General features: G+C 40.0%; 1 protein-coding gene across 1 annotated transcript in view; it reads left to right on the top strand.

The window, feature by feature from the left end:
- The window catches only part of furinb (furin (paired basic amino acid cleaving enzyme) b), a 94,757-nt gene that overhangs the window by 76,736 nt on the left and 2,844 nt on the right, over positions 1-15,177 (top strand). The window contains exons 8-14 of the mRNA XM_037682716.1: positions 4,810-5,022; positions 7,371-7,471; positions 10,981-11,084; positions 12,593-12,710; positions 12,945-13,124; positions 13,334-13,461; positions 14,043-14,171. Of these exons, the coding sequence (XP_037538644.1) occupies positions 4,810-5,022; positions 7,371-7,471; positions 10,981-11,084; positions 12,593-12,710; positions 12,945-13,124; positions 13,334-13,461; positions 14,043-14,171 (973 nt within the window). The remainder of the gene's footprint in view (positions 1-4,809; positions 5,023-7,370; positions 7,472-10,980; positions 11,085-12,592; positions 12,711-12,944; positions 13,125-13,333; positions 13,462-14,042; positions 14,172-15,177) is intronic.

The raw sequence follows: 15,177 nt of genomic DNA, 5'->3' as shown, positions 1-15,177 counted from the left end.
GTTAAAACTCCACCTTACACAGTACATTTAAAACATTAAAGTAAATATTTACTTCTTGGCTCACTAAGAGTCCAGGTACTAAACTGTTCTGTCTTTAATCTGAATCTGTTGTCCACTAAAATTATTCTTTGCACATTGAAAGAAAAATATGACAAAGGACATGTAGGCAGTTGAGCTGCTGAAATGTCTTATTTTAAGCAAGAATGTGAAGACACGTCTTAAGAATCTGAACATAACGTTCAGTCAGATGAAAAACAAGAAGGTATTTTTCCTTTTCAAAAGCAAAACTTGCTTGAATAAACAAAATATAAGGATACAGGACAGGAGGTTATGAATACAGATACAAGAGGTTATGAATTTATTCAACAAATTTCTGGAGAAAAGTTTAGCATAAAATACTAAATCTCATTTTACTAAGAGATAAAAGAAAAGAAAACCCTTTTTAACTTCACTACCTAAGCAAACACAAATACATAACCAGGTCCCTAAATCTATGTTTCTTTAAAAATAACATTTTAAAAAACTTTGACATTGCACGATTGGCACTATAGACTGAATGCATTATTTGTTTTGGACTTTGGATTTCCATGCATGCACAGTAACTGGATGGCAGAAGACAAGCAGGACAGGAACAAATGTATGAAACAACCTGGAGGTGAATAAGTGTTTAGACCAGGGCTATTCAGCAAAACTGCTCAGGGGGCCACAGTTTCTGAAAGTCAACAGCTCGGGGGCCGGACATCCAGCGATTAAAATCATCATGTAAATAAATAAAGTTTACAATGATCTTTTTACATTTGTTTATTTTATTGCATTGAATCATAAATGCAATAAACAGAACCCAAACCCAGAAGCCCCCAAAAAATTACTATTATTTTTTTTTATGATGTGGGCCGGATTGAAGTCACCCACGGGCCGGAAGTGGTCCGTGGGCCACCAGTTGAATAGTCCTGTTAGACAGTAAAATCAGTAGGTGAAGTTGTCAAATGTTTTCTGTCCTGTAACAGTTAAACTTATATGATCAACTACTCTGGACTTTATAGACTATTATTTTATAAAAACTTTGTCTCGGGGTATATACTAGAGTTGCTAGGCCAATATCTTTACTGAAGAACTTTCTTTCAGCGCAGTTTTTGCTTATTTTCATTAAAAAACCTGCACATCTCACCACCTAAGTTTGTAATGAAGCTTTATGTGCACCCATGTGCACAGCAGTGTGTCTATTTTGATTGTTTGCATTAATCTGACAATTATGAATACCTTTCATGGACTTCAGTACAGCGTTGGGCCTTTGACCCACCAGTAACCAAGATAAAACAGAATGGTCTTTATGTCACAAATGCAATAGGTCTGTGTGTAGGCAGTGTAATAATTGCTTGCAAGAACAATGCGCGTGACACTTCCTTGTGTTTTTCAAACAAAGCATGATTAAAAGGCAATTAGGTCTCACATGACAAATAGTCCTATCATGGAGCACTTACACAACGCAGGACAAAAAACAACCAATTATGATCACAAGCTACAAGCTAAATGCACCTCTAAGTTTAGAGGGGGAACTGTTCATGTTAAATCACAGACGCAGCTGAATGACGATTTGAATATGTTTGTAAAGGCAACAAGATGATCGGCTGGCATGCTGAATTTGACCACGGTTCTAACACACAGGTCCAATAAGTCAGGGCAGGCAAAGGGAGTCCTGAAGGGAAGGCTTGTAAAGGAATCCATCCAAACGTGCTTTTAAACAGCCTAATTTGCATCGTGAACTACACATTTATTCAGTGCCGAGGCAGGTGAAGAAGCTGCAGAGGGCTGTGACATGCAGCATTTGGTCTTCTCAGCTCCCTGAAGCTCACAGGGTGTCATTAAAATAAAAGGTGATGTAACACAGTAGTAAACATGTTCTATGTTAGTGCTGGTTTTGCGAGGCTTAGAATAAATCAACACAGGCGGGTGTTTGCTGATCTGTTTTCACCTCATGAAACTCTGGTTTTTATTTTAAAAAATATAGAAGACCCTTTACAGATGTTTCATCATGTTGCTTACAGCTGGGCTTTAAACGACTTGCAAAGCATTCTGGTTTTAGAATGGTACCCATTTCACATGGCATTCCATTTTTCTTGGAAACTAATCTGGTTTTATATTTAAAATATTAGTAGCAAATAGAGACCATTAATTTCAAGTAATGAATCACAATGAGAGATGCTTAGTCACTTTTTAACTACCTAAATGTTAAATAAATGATAATTTTGCTATTTAGCTGTGCTAAGAATAAATGGAGATTACATGGAAACTATCTTAAAGCTCAATAATTTAAAAAAAATAAATCAAAGTTGAGTTTAAAATGCAAGTTATTTTGAGTTAACACGTTAACATCGGTCCCCTTGGTGATCCCTGTGCAATTACTTTCTGGAAAGATAAATTATTGAAATGTCTGGTTGGAGAATTGAAATGTTGAATTTGTCCACAAGCTAGGATAGAAGACAAAAAACAACCGGGAGCAGACTTCAGCAGTAACCTCTGAAAGCAAATAAGAGTTTTTAAATGCATCAAGATATTTCTTTGAAACTAAATAAACGCATAGAAAAGTTACTACCGTCAGCAAAAAGAGGCTGTTGAAAATTTTGGTGTTAAGGAATATTCAAGTATTCTTGTTATACAAGTTAGGACCAGCTCATTTTTCTCTCATGAATCATTTCATGGATGCATGTAATGAAGAGTGTTTGAGAAGTCCAGTGGAAAAGGACAAACTCAAGGTGATTTTTTTTTTTAATTGCCAATTAACTTTTTCTTTAAGCTCAAGTAGAAATAGACCTAAAAGATTTCTGGCATATTCCCGAAGTTTAATGCTGCCATCCCTCATGTGTCAGCGTGCTGCATCAAAGGCATTGCAGCTAAATGATAAAAATGAGATTTAAAAAATAGAAACGGCAGCAGTCTGATGCAGAAGGCAGCAGTAATTGGCATGTAAATGAATGAAACTGCAAATTTTCTGTGCCACAGAATGACTCATATCCCACATCCCCAAATGTGATCTGCTCCACATATCATGGTGTGATAGTGAAGAAGAATTGCCTGACAGCGAGACAACAGGACCTTTCTGGTTTAGCGTGTGTTCTCCCAGCAGCGAGATAACACTTGGCACTGAAGTGTTCTTCTGTAAACCCACAGCACCGGCAGCACCGGGTCGTAAATTGAGCCGGACGGTTTAGGAGTGTTGTGTACGGCTTCAGGTTCGATTCAAACATCACACACTCAGCAAAAACACATTTATCCCCTCTTCTAAAACAAGATCATTTTCTGAGACAGGGGTGTAAGAATCAATTAGGAAAATTGAACAGATAATCCGTATAAAACACTCTGTACCAGCTCATTTAAAATCTGTCTTTAAGGTCCAATTAGGGTCCCTTTGAAGACTTACGAGCTTAACATTTCACTGATTAAGTGTGCCAGAGAAAACGGCATCACAACAACAGTGATAAAGGTAGTAAATATCCCAATAACAAGACAGAAATTATATCTTGTAATGATAGGCTTGGTTTTTGTTGTTTGTTTTTGTTGGGGGGGATTGTGTGGCTTGTTTGTGTGTTTTGAGTGAAATTTTATGACTCATCATTGTTCCCCCTATATTAGTTTTTGATTGATTGTGCTTGTTATTTGTATTTTTGTCCTTCGAAAGAAATATGTTATCCAAGCTTTTAGTCTAAACTGCATTTGGAAGAAGATCGTTTTAGCATTAATCTTTAATATTGTGAAAATTACCCTGCTCCAGTTGGTCTGTTCACACATTGATGGAAGATTTAACTTTAATTGCTCCATTGATTTGGGAATGGCAAGATGTAATAAATAATCAACAGAAAATTAAACCGTAAATTAAGATTAAAAATAGAGATGACGGTGTCTTGACAAAGGAAAAAAATAGAGAATCTGTACAGGAAGAACCTAAGCCTGTGCAACCTTCACAAAAAGACGCTGAAGGCGTTCTTCAACCCCTGAAGCTTCTGAGCTGCGGAGCCCGACAGCAGATGCCCTGATGTCTTCTGTTTTTGTCTTCAGCACAGCCTCAGGGGCAGTCAGCAAGAGCTGGTCAGCAGTCTTCAGGCTACAATCAGCAGTATTTTAGGATGCAGGAAAGTCAGAAAGTGTAGGAAGAAAATCCTTTGCCTTCAGTAAAGAAACACGAGAGGATGAAACGAAATTTAAAACTAAATTGTCTTCAATATGATGGCTTTTGTTTTGTACCGAGTAAAAGCAATCCATTGATTTCTGTGGCTCTCTTGCAAATAAAGACTCATAGTAATTCAATCATCTGGAGACTAGCGCACGAAACAAGTGTTTGCATGGCTCGCAACAACGACAGCTATCTAATCATAGTGGTGTTTCTGAGACGGCGTAAGCTTTTGGTACAGAAGTGATTGGTGAAAATCCATCTGACATGTGGTAACCCTCCCACAGCTTCACTAACCTGTTGTTGACAACTGACTAAATGTATGTTGCATGTAAAACAGTTGTGCATGTGTTTGTATTTTTACTGTCAAACATCATCTCGTCATTTATTTGCCCTCAAATTCAGTTTGAATAATTATGGTAATTACATTTGCTGTCTGATGTCCCTCCCGACACAGTGATGTATTAACAAGATCTGTGGTTACAGCGGTTCAGTGTTTCTGAAAGAAAGCGCATAAATAAGTCGTTTAAGCAGTGAGACGAGCATCTTTGTCAAAGGCTGGTCCTCGCGCATCAGTGAGCGTCGGTCAGACTCTTTCTCTGCTTCGTCTGGTCTTACGTGAAGATATTCATGTTATTGCACAGGGACGCAGCGGACTGGGCTCTATTTTTGTCTGGGCCTCGGGCAACGGTGGCCGAGAACAGGACAGCTGCAACTGTGACGGCTACACCAACAGCATTTACACCCTGTCCATCAGCAGCACCACGGAGTCAGGCAACGTGCCATGGTACAGCGAGCCCTGCTCCTCTACGCTCGCCACTACATTCAGCTCTGGAAACCCAGGAGAGAAACAGATAGTGAGTGCAGACATTTTCGAAATTTATAAAACTGTTGTTGAGATCGCAACTGTATTTTTACACTCTGTGCATCAGTATGTCAAAGGGTACAAAACATCTGTAGTGGTACATCCTTAAAGCTTTTCCTAGTGTATCGTTAAATTAGTCTTTTGTCTGTCGTGTCAAAAATAAGCATCAAACTTTCAAAGTATCAAAGCGTCTGATGCGTGCAACAAGGGAAGCGGACAAACACCGAAAATGCCTCATGCCTCTTCTAAGCTGGTTGTCAGCTGATGAAAGCCTCGCCTCAGGGACACAAACAACACAAAACAACCATGAACCTGCTGTTCTGAAGGAAATACACCAGAGCAATGCTGCAGGCAAACAAATTCACTTCATCAAAGCAAGTAAAATTAAAAGTTGTTTTTAATATTTTTTTATAAAGCAGCACTAAATTCATATTGTTGCTTTAGCAGTAGAAGGCGGTTATTTGTAAGAATATTGATTTCATCCCATTTAGTCTTTGTTCAACACTAGTATTTACAATCACTGTGATGTTTTGTGATGATTGCTACAGTTAAAGTCCAGGATTTGTGGAAAAAAATCAGCATGAATTCAGAAATAGATGATTTAGCGTAGAGATTTTGACCCGTTGTCTCTTGAGAAAACAAATTTTTGCAGCTGGAAGCCGTAGGAAAACCTCATTAAATAAATACCACTTTCTCTAATTAAGCAGAGTTGCTCTGGTTGACCTCTGCTGTTTTAAATTGTGGTATCTGTATAAAGAAATAATAAAATGTTGCTGCTTTCTAAAATTAATGCATTACCATTAAGATACTAAAAAATACAGTATTCACTAATTGCTCGTTTTTTTTTTTTTTTTTGTTTTTTTTTTTTTTTTTTTTTTTACCAGAATAAAATGCAATTAAAACATTTAAAATTTGGAAAACTTGGATTCTCCAATAACATCAAGATGCAACAAAGTGCTTTGGCTGTTATTTCCAAATGGAACACGCATTATAAATACTAGACTGTAGCTAATATTCATTTTTACCTTTTAGCTATCTTCTTCTTAAATTGTACATTAGTCCCTCGCTACTTCGCGGTTCGTTTATCGCGGATTCGCTCTATCGCGGTTTTTCAAAATAAGATTGGACATGACGCACAATTGACTGACTGATGGATGAGCCGCACAATCGGAATTTAATTTTTATTTAAAATAAATTATTTAAAATTATTTAGCACCTGTGTGCAGCTCAGTGCAGCAGAAAAAGCTTCCTCCTGCAGCTTTGTGTAGCCCATACTGCTGCAGGATAAACTTCCTGCTGCAGCTGATCAGCTGTTCAGCATGCAGAGCGTAGAAGTGGGCGTGGCCAAGAGCACTTGCAGGTGGCTGAGAGCATAGGAGGCAGGGAGCTGAAATCATGACATTCTGTGCTCTTTTAGAGCGTTTAGAGTTTTGAAACATTGTTTAGAACATTGCAAGAGTAAAAACACCTTAATGTATATCTGTATAAATAATAAAATAAACTACTACTTACTACTATTTCTACTTGGCGGCTTTTCACTTATCTCTGGTCTTCAGGGTACGGATCCCCGCGATAAACGAGGGACTACTGTATTTTATAAATTTTCAAAATAGATTAAAAAAAATAAATAATAAATAAACTTTATTTAGCAGTCTAAATCAAACCTCTACACATATAAACAAACCCAAAAATCACAGCAACACATTAAGAAAAACTTTTTATTTTTTTATTATTACTTATAAACCAACTTGTTATGAGAGCATTAAATAGATGTGAACTAAAACCAGCTCTGTTCAGACGCCTCCTCTCACCATTTGTTTACAACTCTGACACTCAGGCATGTTTAGCTGGAAATCATTATCACCCCAATCTGTCAGGGCATGAAGTTGCAAACAGAGGCTGCATCCCTAACCTTCACAGCCAGCCTTGCTTTGGGCCCCTCTGTCATCTCTGATGTGTCCTCATCATGACCCAGACAGGCCTCATTAGCTTCCCGACACTGACAGGCAGCAGGAGCAGAGACGTACACGGAGAACTAACATCCTCCGTCTCACCACCATCTGACCCGGCTGGGACGACTTGGCTGACTTTCACTGTCCTGCTTGTGACCCTTTGGCAGGCGTCCACAGACCTGAGGCTGAAACTACCAAATGATTCCCTCCTCCTCGTTCTTCTTCCTGCTCGGATAGCTGCAGGGAAAGCTCACATTTGTCTCCTGTCTTAAGACACAGCCCTTCTCTCCATGAAATCGTGTTCAAATGGAAAACTCAATGTATCATATTAACTGCATGTCTCCTTCTGTATTTATGTCCAATTCTCTCTTCTTTCCTTGTCTTGTAGGTGACCACAGACCTGAGGCAGAAATGCACTGATTCTCACACAGGAACATCTGCTTCTGCCCCGCTGGCTGCTGGGATCATCGCTCTGGCTCTGGAGGCAAAGTGAGTGGGAATGACACTTCTAACAATTTAACTTTTTTTTTTTTTTTTTTTAATTGCCCATTGGATTTATGCCAACAAAGCGCTTTTCCATAATAAATTAAATTGTTGTTATTTTTTAATTACAGTAGTTTTTTTTCAACCAATGTCAAATTATCCTGTTACAACCATTTAAAAGTTGGAATGTAAAATGTTTAAGGTTTTTTTTTTTTTTTTTTTACTATCAATGTGGTAATATTTATTATCGTGCTTCACTGTGTGCTCCTGGGAGGTGCACGCACTCACATCTGAAAATATACAGACACCTCTGGGAAACAACGTTGGACTAAATCCCTGCAGAAATTCTTTCTACAGCAAATTAAGCTTTTGATAATCACACAATTAGCAAGATAAATCAGCAGCTGCAGCCCAAACAGATATTTGAATACCTGTAGGGCTGGCAGTGAAGATTTCTTACTCCAGAACTGCTCTCATTATCGCTCGCACAGGACTCCAGGTGTCTACGATTCTGTGAGCTGCTCTAATGTGTTCCCATCATTTAGGTATCTTCACTTGGTATCTCGCATGTGTTAAGTCGGTCTCATCAGTCAGCTGTGCTCCACTTTGCATAATTCTCATGTCCATATTAGTTATGACAGGTGTCAAATCCTATCCTGCAGTGCTTTACAGTGAAGGTATGTATCCCCAGCCTCCTCAGCTTATCTCAGCTCTGTCAGCTCTGATATCATAAGAGATGGGCAGTAACTAGCAGAGCTCAGGTTTTCACAGTAGACTATCAGTTATCAGTCAGTATTTTCCAGCGAGCAGCATCTCAGCAGGCTCCTATCCTGACAGGCAGCAGTAATAACACAGCAGCTAGTTTATCAGATGGTGAGATTACAGTGAAACTCACAGAGATGGATTTGTTTAATAGGTAGAAGGTTTTGGCTTTCTGCTGTTTTACCATTCTATCGTCCCCCCTCCCCCTCACTCTTGGCTGATGTGACATCGAGTGGATCGGTGGGATCTTGTCCATTAATAACACATGAGAGGATGTGAGACGAGAATGCGGAAGGGGGCGGAGGTGATGCGCCTCGATGAAATTCTGCATTTCTATTTCTGTCGACTGGTGTTGCGCTCTCTGTGGTTCGTGGTTTGATTATTGAAACCCACTGAAGAATTTTTCTAGCAGCGTCATAACAACACGGTCACACTAAAGAACAGCTTTAGGTGACTTAAGTTCTGTACAAAGTGTGAACATAGTGGTCACAGAGCATTATCAATGAGTATAAAGTGCAATAAAAATATCATCAAATAAAACTTTTAGTAAATGGTTTGTACAATAAAAGCAATATATTCTGTTCAACTAGGACTAAAACCCAGTAAGAAGAAATATGTTTAAATTACAGCAGTGATTTAAAATGATCGAAGCGCTGTGCAGTTCTAATTTTCAAAGATGGGCAACTCCACAAATTAGGTGTCACTACAGAAGAGGTTCTGTCGCCTCCTGTTTTTTGATCCGAGAGAAGTTCATGTGTGGACCTATCTGGTTGGAGGATGAGCATGCAAACATTTGGGCAAAAATCTGGTGTCATATCATGAGAACAAAAAAAAGGTTAAATCATTTCATCTGGACCAGTTTCTTTAAGGGAGAAACGTTTCGTCTTCCATCCGGAAGACTTCATCAGTCTGCGGCCTGCCAACCAGATCTGTCCTATAAGTAGCCTTCATTGCTGTGTTTCAAGCCAACCTCCTGTAGAAGCAGGCTTTTAACACATGCAAAATGACCCATCTGTCCAAAATAATCAATCATCATGATTAACAATCAAATGTTTTAGGACAGAAGGCCGACTCGCTACTCACAGAAACAACCTGAAGACACTTAACAACAAGAAATACAATTTTAAACTGGATCCTAAATTCTTTCTCATTCATGTAACAGTAGTTAGACCCTAGTTTGAAAGATAGTCTAGACAACAGACAGGGGCATTGTCCTCCGATGGAGAGTTGGGGTTTCCACTTCACCCGCAGTCACATGCTTAAGTGTCCCTGGGCCAGATACTGAACCCCTCATTGCCTCCGATGTGTGTCCCATCGATGTATGAATGTGATAAAGCGCTTATTTTTCTTTGTAGAGATATAGTAAAGTGCTGTATTAATGGGTAAATGAGGGCACAGATTATAGTGTAAAGAGCTTTGAGTATCTTGATCAGATAGAAATGCGATATACAAGTACAGTCCATTTACCATTTACAACAGAGACAGTTGCTATAAAAGTCAAAGGTACAGTGAAAGATCACACAAAGTTTCCTGGCAAATGAGTGACACTAAGAATGCAATGGAGCATAAACAAAATCGTAGGAGTTTACATTATCAAAAAATAAGGGCTGTGGTTGCTCGGTGGTCAGTGTTGTGATCTTGTAATCCTGAGGTTGCAGGTTCAAGCCCAGCTTGCGTCAGGAAGGGCATCTGGCGTAAAACAAATTGCCCAATCTTTCATGTGAGTTTGCTCACTGTGGCAACCCTTGAAGAAGGGAGCAGCCGAAAACACTTACATTATGAAAAGCTGTTTTTGTTCAGGTTTAGTACGTGCATGAAAGTTCATGTTTGTAAAACTTATAGACACTTTAACAAGGCCTGAACAGAAGCAAGCCTGGTCTTTAGTTAAAAGTAAGATTTTTTTCGGCTGCTCCTTTCTTTAGGGGTCGCCACAGCGAGGGAACTTGTAGGAAAGTTTTTGGCTATTTGTTTTACGCAGAATGCCCATCCTGACGCAACCTGAGCTTGAACCCACATTACAAGACCTCTGCACTGAGCAAATAGATTGGACGATGATAAGAAAAATGGTAATAGGCCCTAAAACTGAGCCTTGAGGGACCTCATAACTAAGTGGGGACACGGTTATAGTAGTTTCTAAATGGGGAAAAAAGAAAAGAAAACTCCTCTGAAGGGCTGACTGGAGTGATTCAATAGCTGCACCTTTTATGCTAATGGAAGCTCTCAACTGAGTCTCTTGATAAATTCTAATGAGGAAAAGTATTTTTACAAGTTCTCTAACTTTGTGGAAAGTGACCCTAACCCCCAAGTCTCAGACCTTATTAGAAACTTGCTTTGCAGCAAAGAATGGACACCATTCTCTGGAGTTATCGTTTCCTTTGACCTCTGAGCACAGTAGGTTATGCAGTTTCTTTTAATGCTGGTATTTTAGGTCGATGTTGAAACCTTTGTGAGTCCCTTGCTTTGTTATGATTGCCCAGCACATCTACTCTATGTCTCAGTATAATATTTCATAAGTGTATAGTCGACCTCAGTGCATATGCTGAGATTGATTACATTTCAGGTGTGTCTACAGTCTCGTGACCTTTTCCATGTCCCACAGCTCCTCAGATTTCCTCAGCTGTATTATTGTATCATCGAGGTCAGCAAAACCTGACTTTCCTCATAATGTGCATAATGTAGAAATTATTACCTTCAGCCATTACATGACAGAAAATCAATGCAGTTATATTGCTCTGCTTCTCGTGTTTGTCCAGTATGAATCTAACCTGGAGGGACATGCAGCACCTGGTGGTGAGAAAGTCCCAACCCAGGCACCTCGTCGCCGGAGACTGGAAGACTAACGGAGTGGGGCGCAGAGGTAGAGACGGCGTATCCTCACTAATCTAAATCAATCCCAGACGGTATCATATAGTAGGGTATTATATGTATATCTCAAGTCTGAGTACAGTGATTTTATTACACCATGAAGTTTTATATCATGTGAATGTCATTTCTTTACAAAGAAAAAAATCATTGTTTTGTTTATCATTATCCCAACAGGCTGGTTGACTTCATACAGTAATTACCATCTGCAAAGCCAACACATTACAGTTATTTTAGCCCATCTGATAATAAATGACAGATTTTTTTTCTGCAATATCATACAGATCTGTGTCAGCTGTGTCTCAGGAGGTAGAGCCAAGTTTGTCAGTTCAATCTGCAGCCTCTCTTTACGCCAAAGTGTTCCTGTGCAACCCAGTACTTGGTTTGGCAGCTCCACAAAAATCAGTGTGCGTGTGCGTGCAAATGGATGAATTTAAAAAAAAAAATGTTAGAAAAGGCTTTGCAGAACCTTCCTTAAATTTAAAGGAGCTCTCAGATCACATCTTGTGTTCTCAATCAGAAACCAATGATAGTTTGTAGTCAAAGGCTTCATATCAGACTCTTGCTTTGCTACAGAATTTATTTCAATGCTGCCATTCAGAAAATAACGTGGTTGGCTAAACTGTATTTGAATAAAACAGTAATAGCATTACTTACGCTAACCGTTAAACAGCAGAGCCATTAAGTCTTTTCTCAAAGTCAAGAGTACAGAGATGTTCTTTGCATTTAGAAAATGCACAAATGAACAGTTCTGCAACTGTGCAGATGTCCTTCATTACAAATGTCTTACTCCTATACGAGTATAGGACTAAATGCTTTAAGAATGCAGTTATTAATAGGTTTTGTAAATACCAAAAAAGTCACCTATCAGTTTTTGGGCAATTTAGAAATGGCTTCAAGTCCCAGAAACCACCTGGATCAACTTTCACACATACTTTGCTCCCTGTGGAATTTACAGCTGTATAAACACCTGTAATGTTTCCCAGTGTACCTTGTGGAAGAAGTCACCAAACAAGTCCAAGTAAACTGCGCTGCCTGTGTCGGGCTCTGTGGCATATTTACAGCTCAGCTCCAACACTTTCAACTGCGTGTACACTTCCAGGCCTTACAAATGACTTTCTGTGTGGTGTGCCAGCAACACACTCTCTGCCCGTGTCTTCTAGAGCTCCGGGAGAAGTTTGTTTACTTTGTCTCTTATTCTCCTGCCAGCAGCTGTCAATCAAACGCACACACCCATCAGCACGCTGAGACGGAAGGGACCAGTTCAGATCTCTATAAAGATCTTTCATCTTAATCTTGATCCTTAAAAAAGGCACTAAATGTTTATGATGGCAGCAGAAAATGTGAATTTAGTTTGGCTTTAGGAAAGGCTGCAGAGCGGAGTGCTTTAGAAAGATTTATGATTGAACGCTCAGGTTAAAGCAGAGAAGATTGTCTGTGGTTAGCTTCTAACAACATGCATTTATCTCCTTGTCACTCCAACTCTCCCCCCCGGCCCCTCAGTGAGTCATTCGTACGGGTATGGTCTCCTGGATGCAGGTGCCATGGTGGTGCTGGCACAGAACTGGACAACAGTGGGGCCGCAGCACCAGTGTGTTCACACCATGCTTACAGAATCCAGGTTAGAAGGACGTCTTGAATCTGTGTTTGTGTGTAAATAGCAGCGGGTTTTGGTTTTATTACAAGCACTAGCTACTCCATAATTCCCACCCCCTCCTCTAAGCCTGATAGCATATCAGAGAATAGTTCTCAAGGCCAGGGAGGTCTCTTTGAATCTTAGCACAGCGCGATTGTTTGTCTGTTTCTGCAGCCACACAACATTAACCACTCTCCCTTCCACTCTTCAAACCTGCAGAGACATCGGAAACAAGCTGGTGTTCAGCAAAAGCGTGGATGCCTGCTGGGGACAACCGGAGTATGTCAGATCTCTGGAGCACGTTCAGGCTCGCCTCACTCTTTCCCACAACCAGAGAGGAAAATTGGCCATTCATCTCATCAGCCCACTGGGCACACGTTCCACCCTGCTGTTCCCAAGGTACACAATAAAACAAGCCAAGCCAGCAGCCGAGCCCTTAATGTAAATCCCCCCCCCCCCCTTCTGTGTCTTTGTGGCACACAGAGACAAACAATATGTGTGCTCTTCAATTCTTTTTGTACACAGATGCTCCCACAGGCATTCTCTCTGAGAAAAGCGCACAAAGAAAACAACAGACACGCAGTTTCTTCTGCTCTTCTCTTCTTTAGACCCAATGACTATTCCTCAGAAGGGTTCAATGACTGGGCCTTTATGACCACCCACTCCTGGGACGAGGATCCTCAGGGAGAGTGGACACTAGAAGTAGAAAATGTGGCAGTGAATGAACAAGACTACGGTAACCCCCGCTCATCGCCGTTAATTGTTCATTCTGGGCAGATTATGTTGAAAGCACACTGGTGATGCTATTAACTGCCCCCTCTCTGAGTCTTTCTGCATACTTTCACGCTTCACCAGATAGCCTCTTTTCAGTTTCTCTCTCATTCCTCCTCTAATGGCACAGTTTGTAATATTTTCACCACCCAGGGGAGAAGCTTGTACAGGCACAACTAGATTAACAGTTGGCTCCTGCTGCAAGAAAAAATATCCACCAATCTTTTTGGTCGTGTTTTTTATTTTTTTGATTATTTCATAGTTTTGTGCTACATTTTTGCTCAAAAGGAAACGATTGGTCATGAAGTTTGCTGTAACTTAATTTGCTTAGAGATGCAGAAAGTGATCCGATGAGAGAACTTATTGTCCTCTGCTGGTGTCCTTCAGTTATGTTCACATGCTCACATCTCTTGTTTCCTCTGTTACGTCTTTATAGCTGCTCAGACAGTTTTTCCTCACACTGAGAAGGGCTAAATTGATGTTTCCCTCCACATCTTTGCCTCCCTGTGCTCTGCTGACTTTTATTTTCTTTATTTATTCTTTTAGGTGTGTTGAGTCAGTTCACTCTCATCCTGTGGGGCACCGGGCCGAGCGTCGTCAACCCCTCTTCACCCGACTTCCCTCGACCTTCCAATAACAGCTGCAAGACGTTCGACGCTCAGCAGATTTGTATTGGTGAGACCAAGTTTAATTCTTTGTTTTGGCGCTTGGCTCTTGTTACAAACCAGACTTCAGGTCAGCTCGTGTTGGGTGTCGACGCGCGAAATCAAACGTGAATGCAGATGACTTATTCACAAGCCTCTTCTGCGTGTGTTTACACATGCACAATAAATTAGCATGTTAACATGTCGTCTGAGAGTGTGGGGTGTGTTGGGAGCAGCAGGCAAGATTAAAACTGCAATAGTGCAAGAGGTGCCTGCTGCCAACAGTCTCCACATAGAGCCTGAGGAGATCGGACACATCTCTCCCTGCCAGTCAGGTTTTCTTCTTTATCATTCAGATTAAATCTATATTATAGTTACTGCTAATCCTTTCATTTACACAACCACAAATCCTTAATGACTTCCCAGAAATGAACTACCAACACTGCACAATAATAATAATAATAATAATACAGTAGTCCTTCGTTTATGGCGGGGGATCCGTACCCTGAAGCCCCGAGATAAGTGAAAAACCGTGAAGTAGGAATAGAAGTACAAGTAAATGGACTATACTTATATAATGCCTTTCTATCTTATAGAGATACTCAAAGCACTTTACACTACAACCTGTGTCCTCATTTACCCATTCATACAGCACTCTACTAGACCTCTACAACGCTAATTGAACAAATCATTCTAAAGAGACTAATCATTGTTTTATCACATTCATACACTGATGGGACACACATCGCAGGCAACGAGAGGTTCAGTGTCTTATTCAGAGACACTTCGGCATGTGACTGCTGGTGGATTCGAACCCCCAACTCTTGCATTGGAGGACGACTGCTCTAACCACTCAACCACAGCCGCCCCTAGTAATACAAGTACAAGTAGTAGTATATATATGTATATATACATATATATGTGTGTGTGTGTATATATATATATATATATATATATATATATATATATATATATATATATATATATATATATTATATCAGAGTCAGAGTTTCTTTATTGTCATTCGCACCTCATGT

This window comes from Nematolebias whitei, chromosome 10 (assembly GCF_014905685.2).
Source record: "Nematolebias whitei isolate Nwh7 chromosome 10, NemWhi1, whole genome shotgun sequence".
Classification (NCBI taxonomy): domain Eukaryota; kingdom Metazoa; phylum Chordata; class Actinopteri; order Cyprinodontiformes; family Rivulidae; genus Nematolebias; species Nematolebias whitei.
The sequence above is the reverse complement of the archived record's forward strand: the minus strand, read 5'-3'. Positions and strand labels throughout refer to the sequence as shown.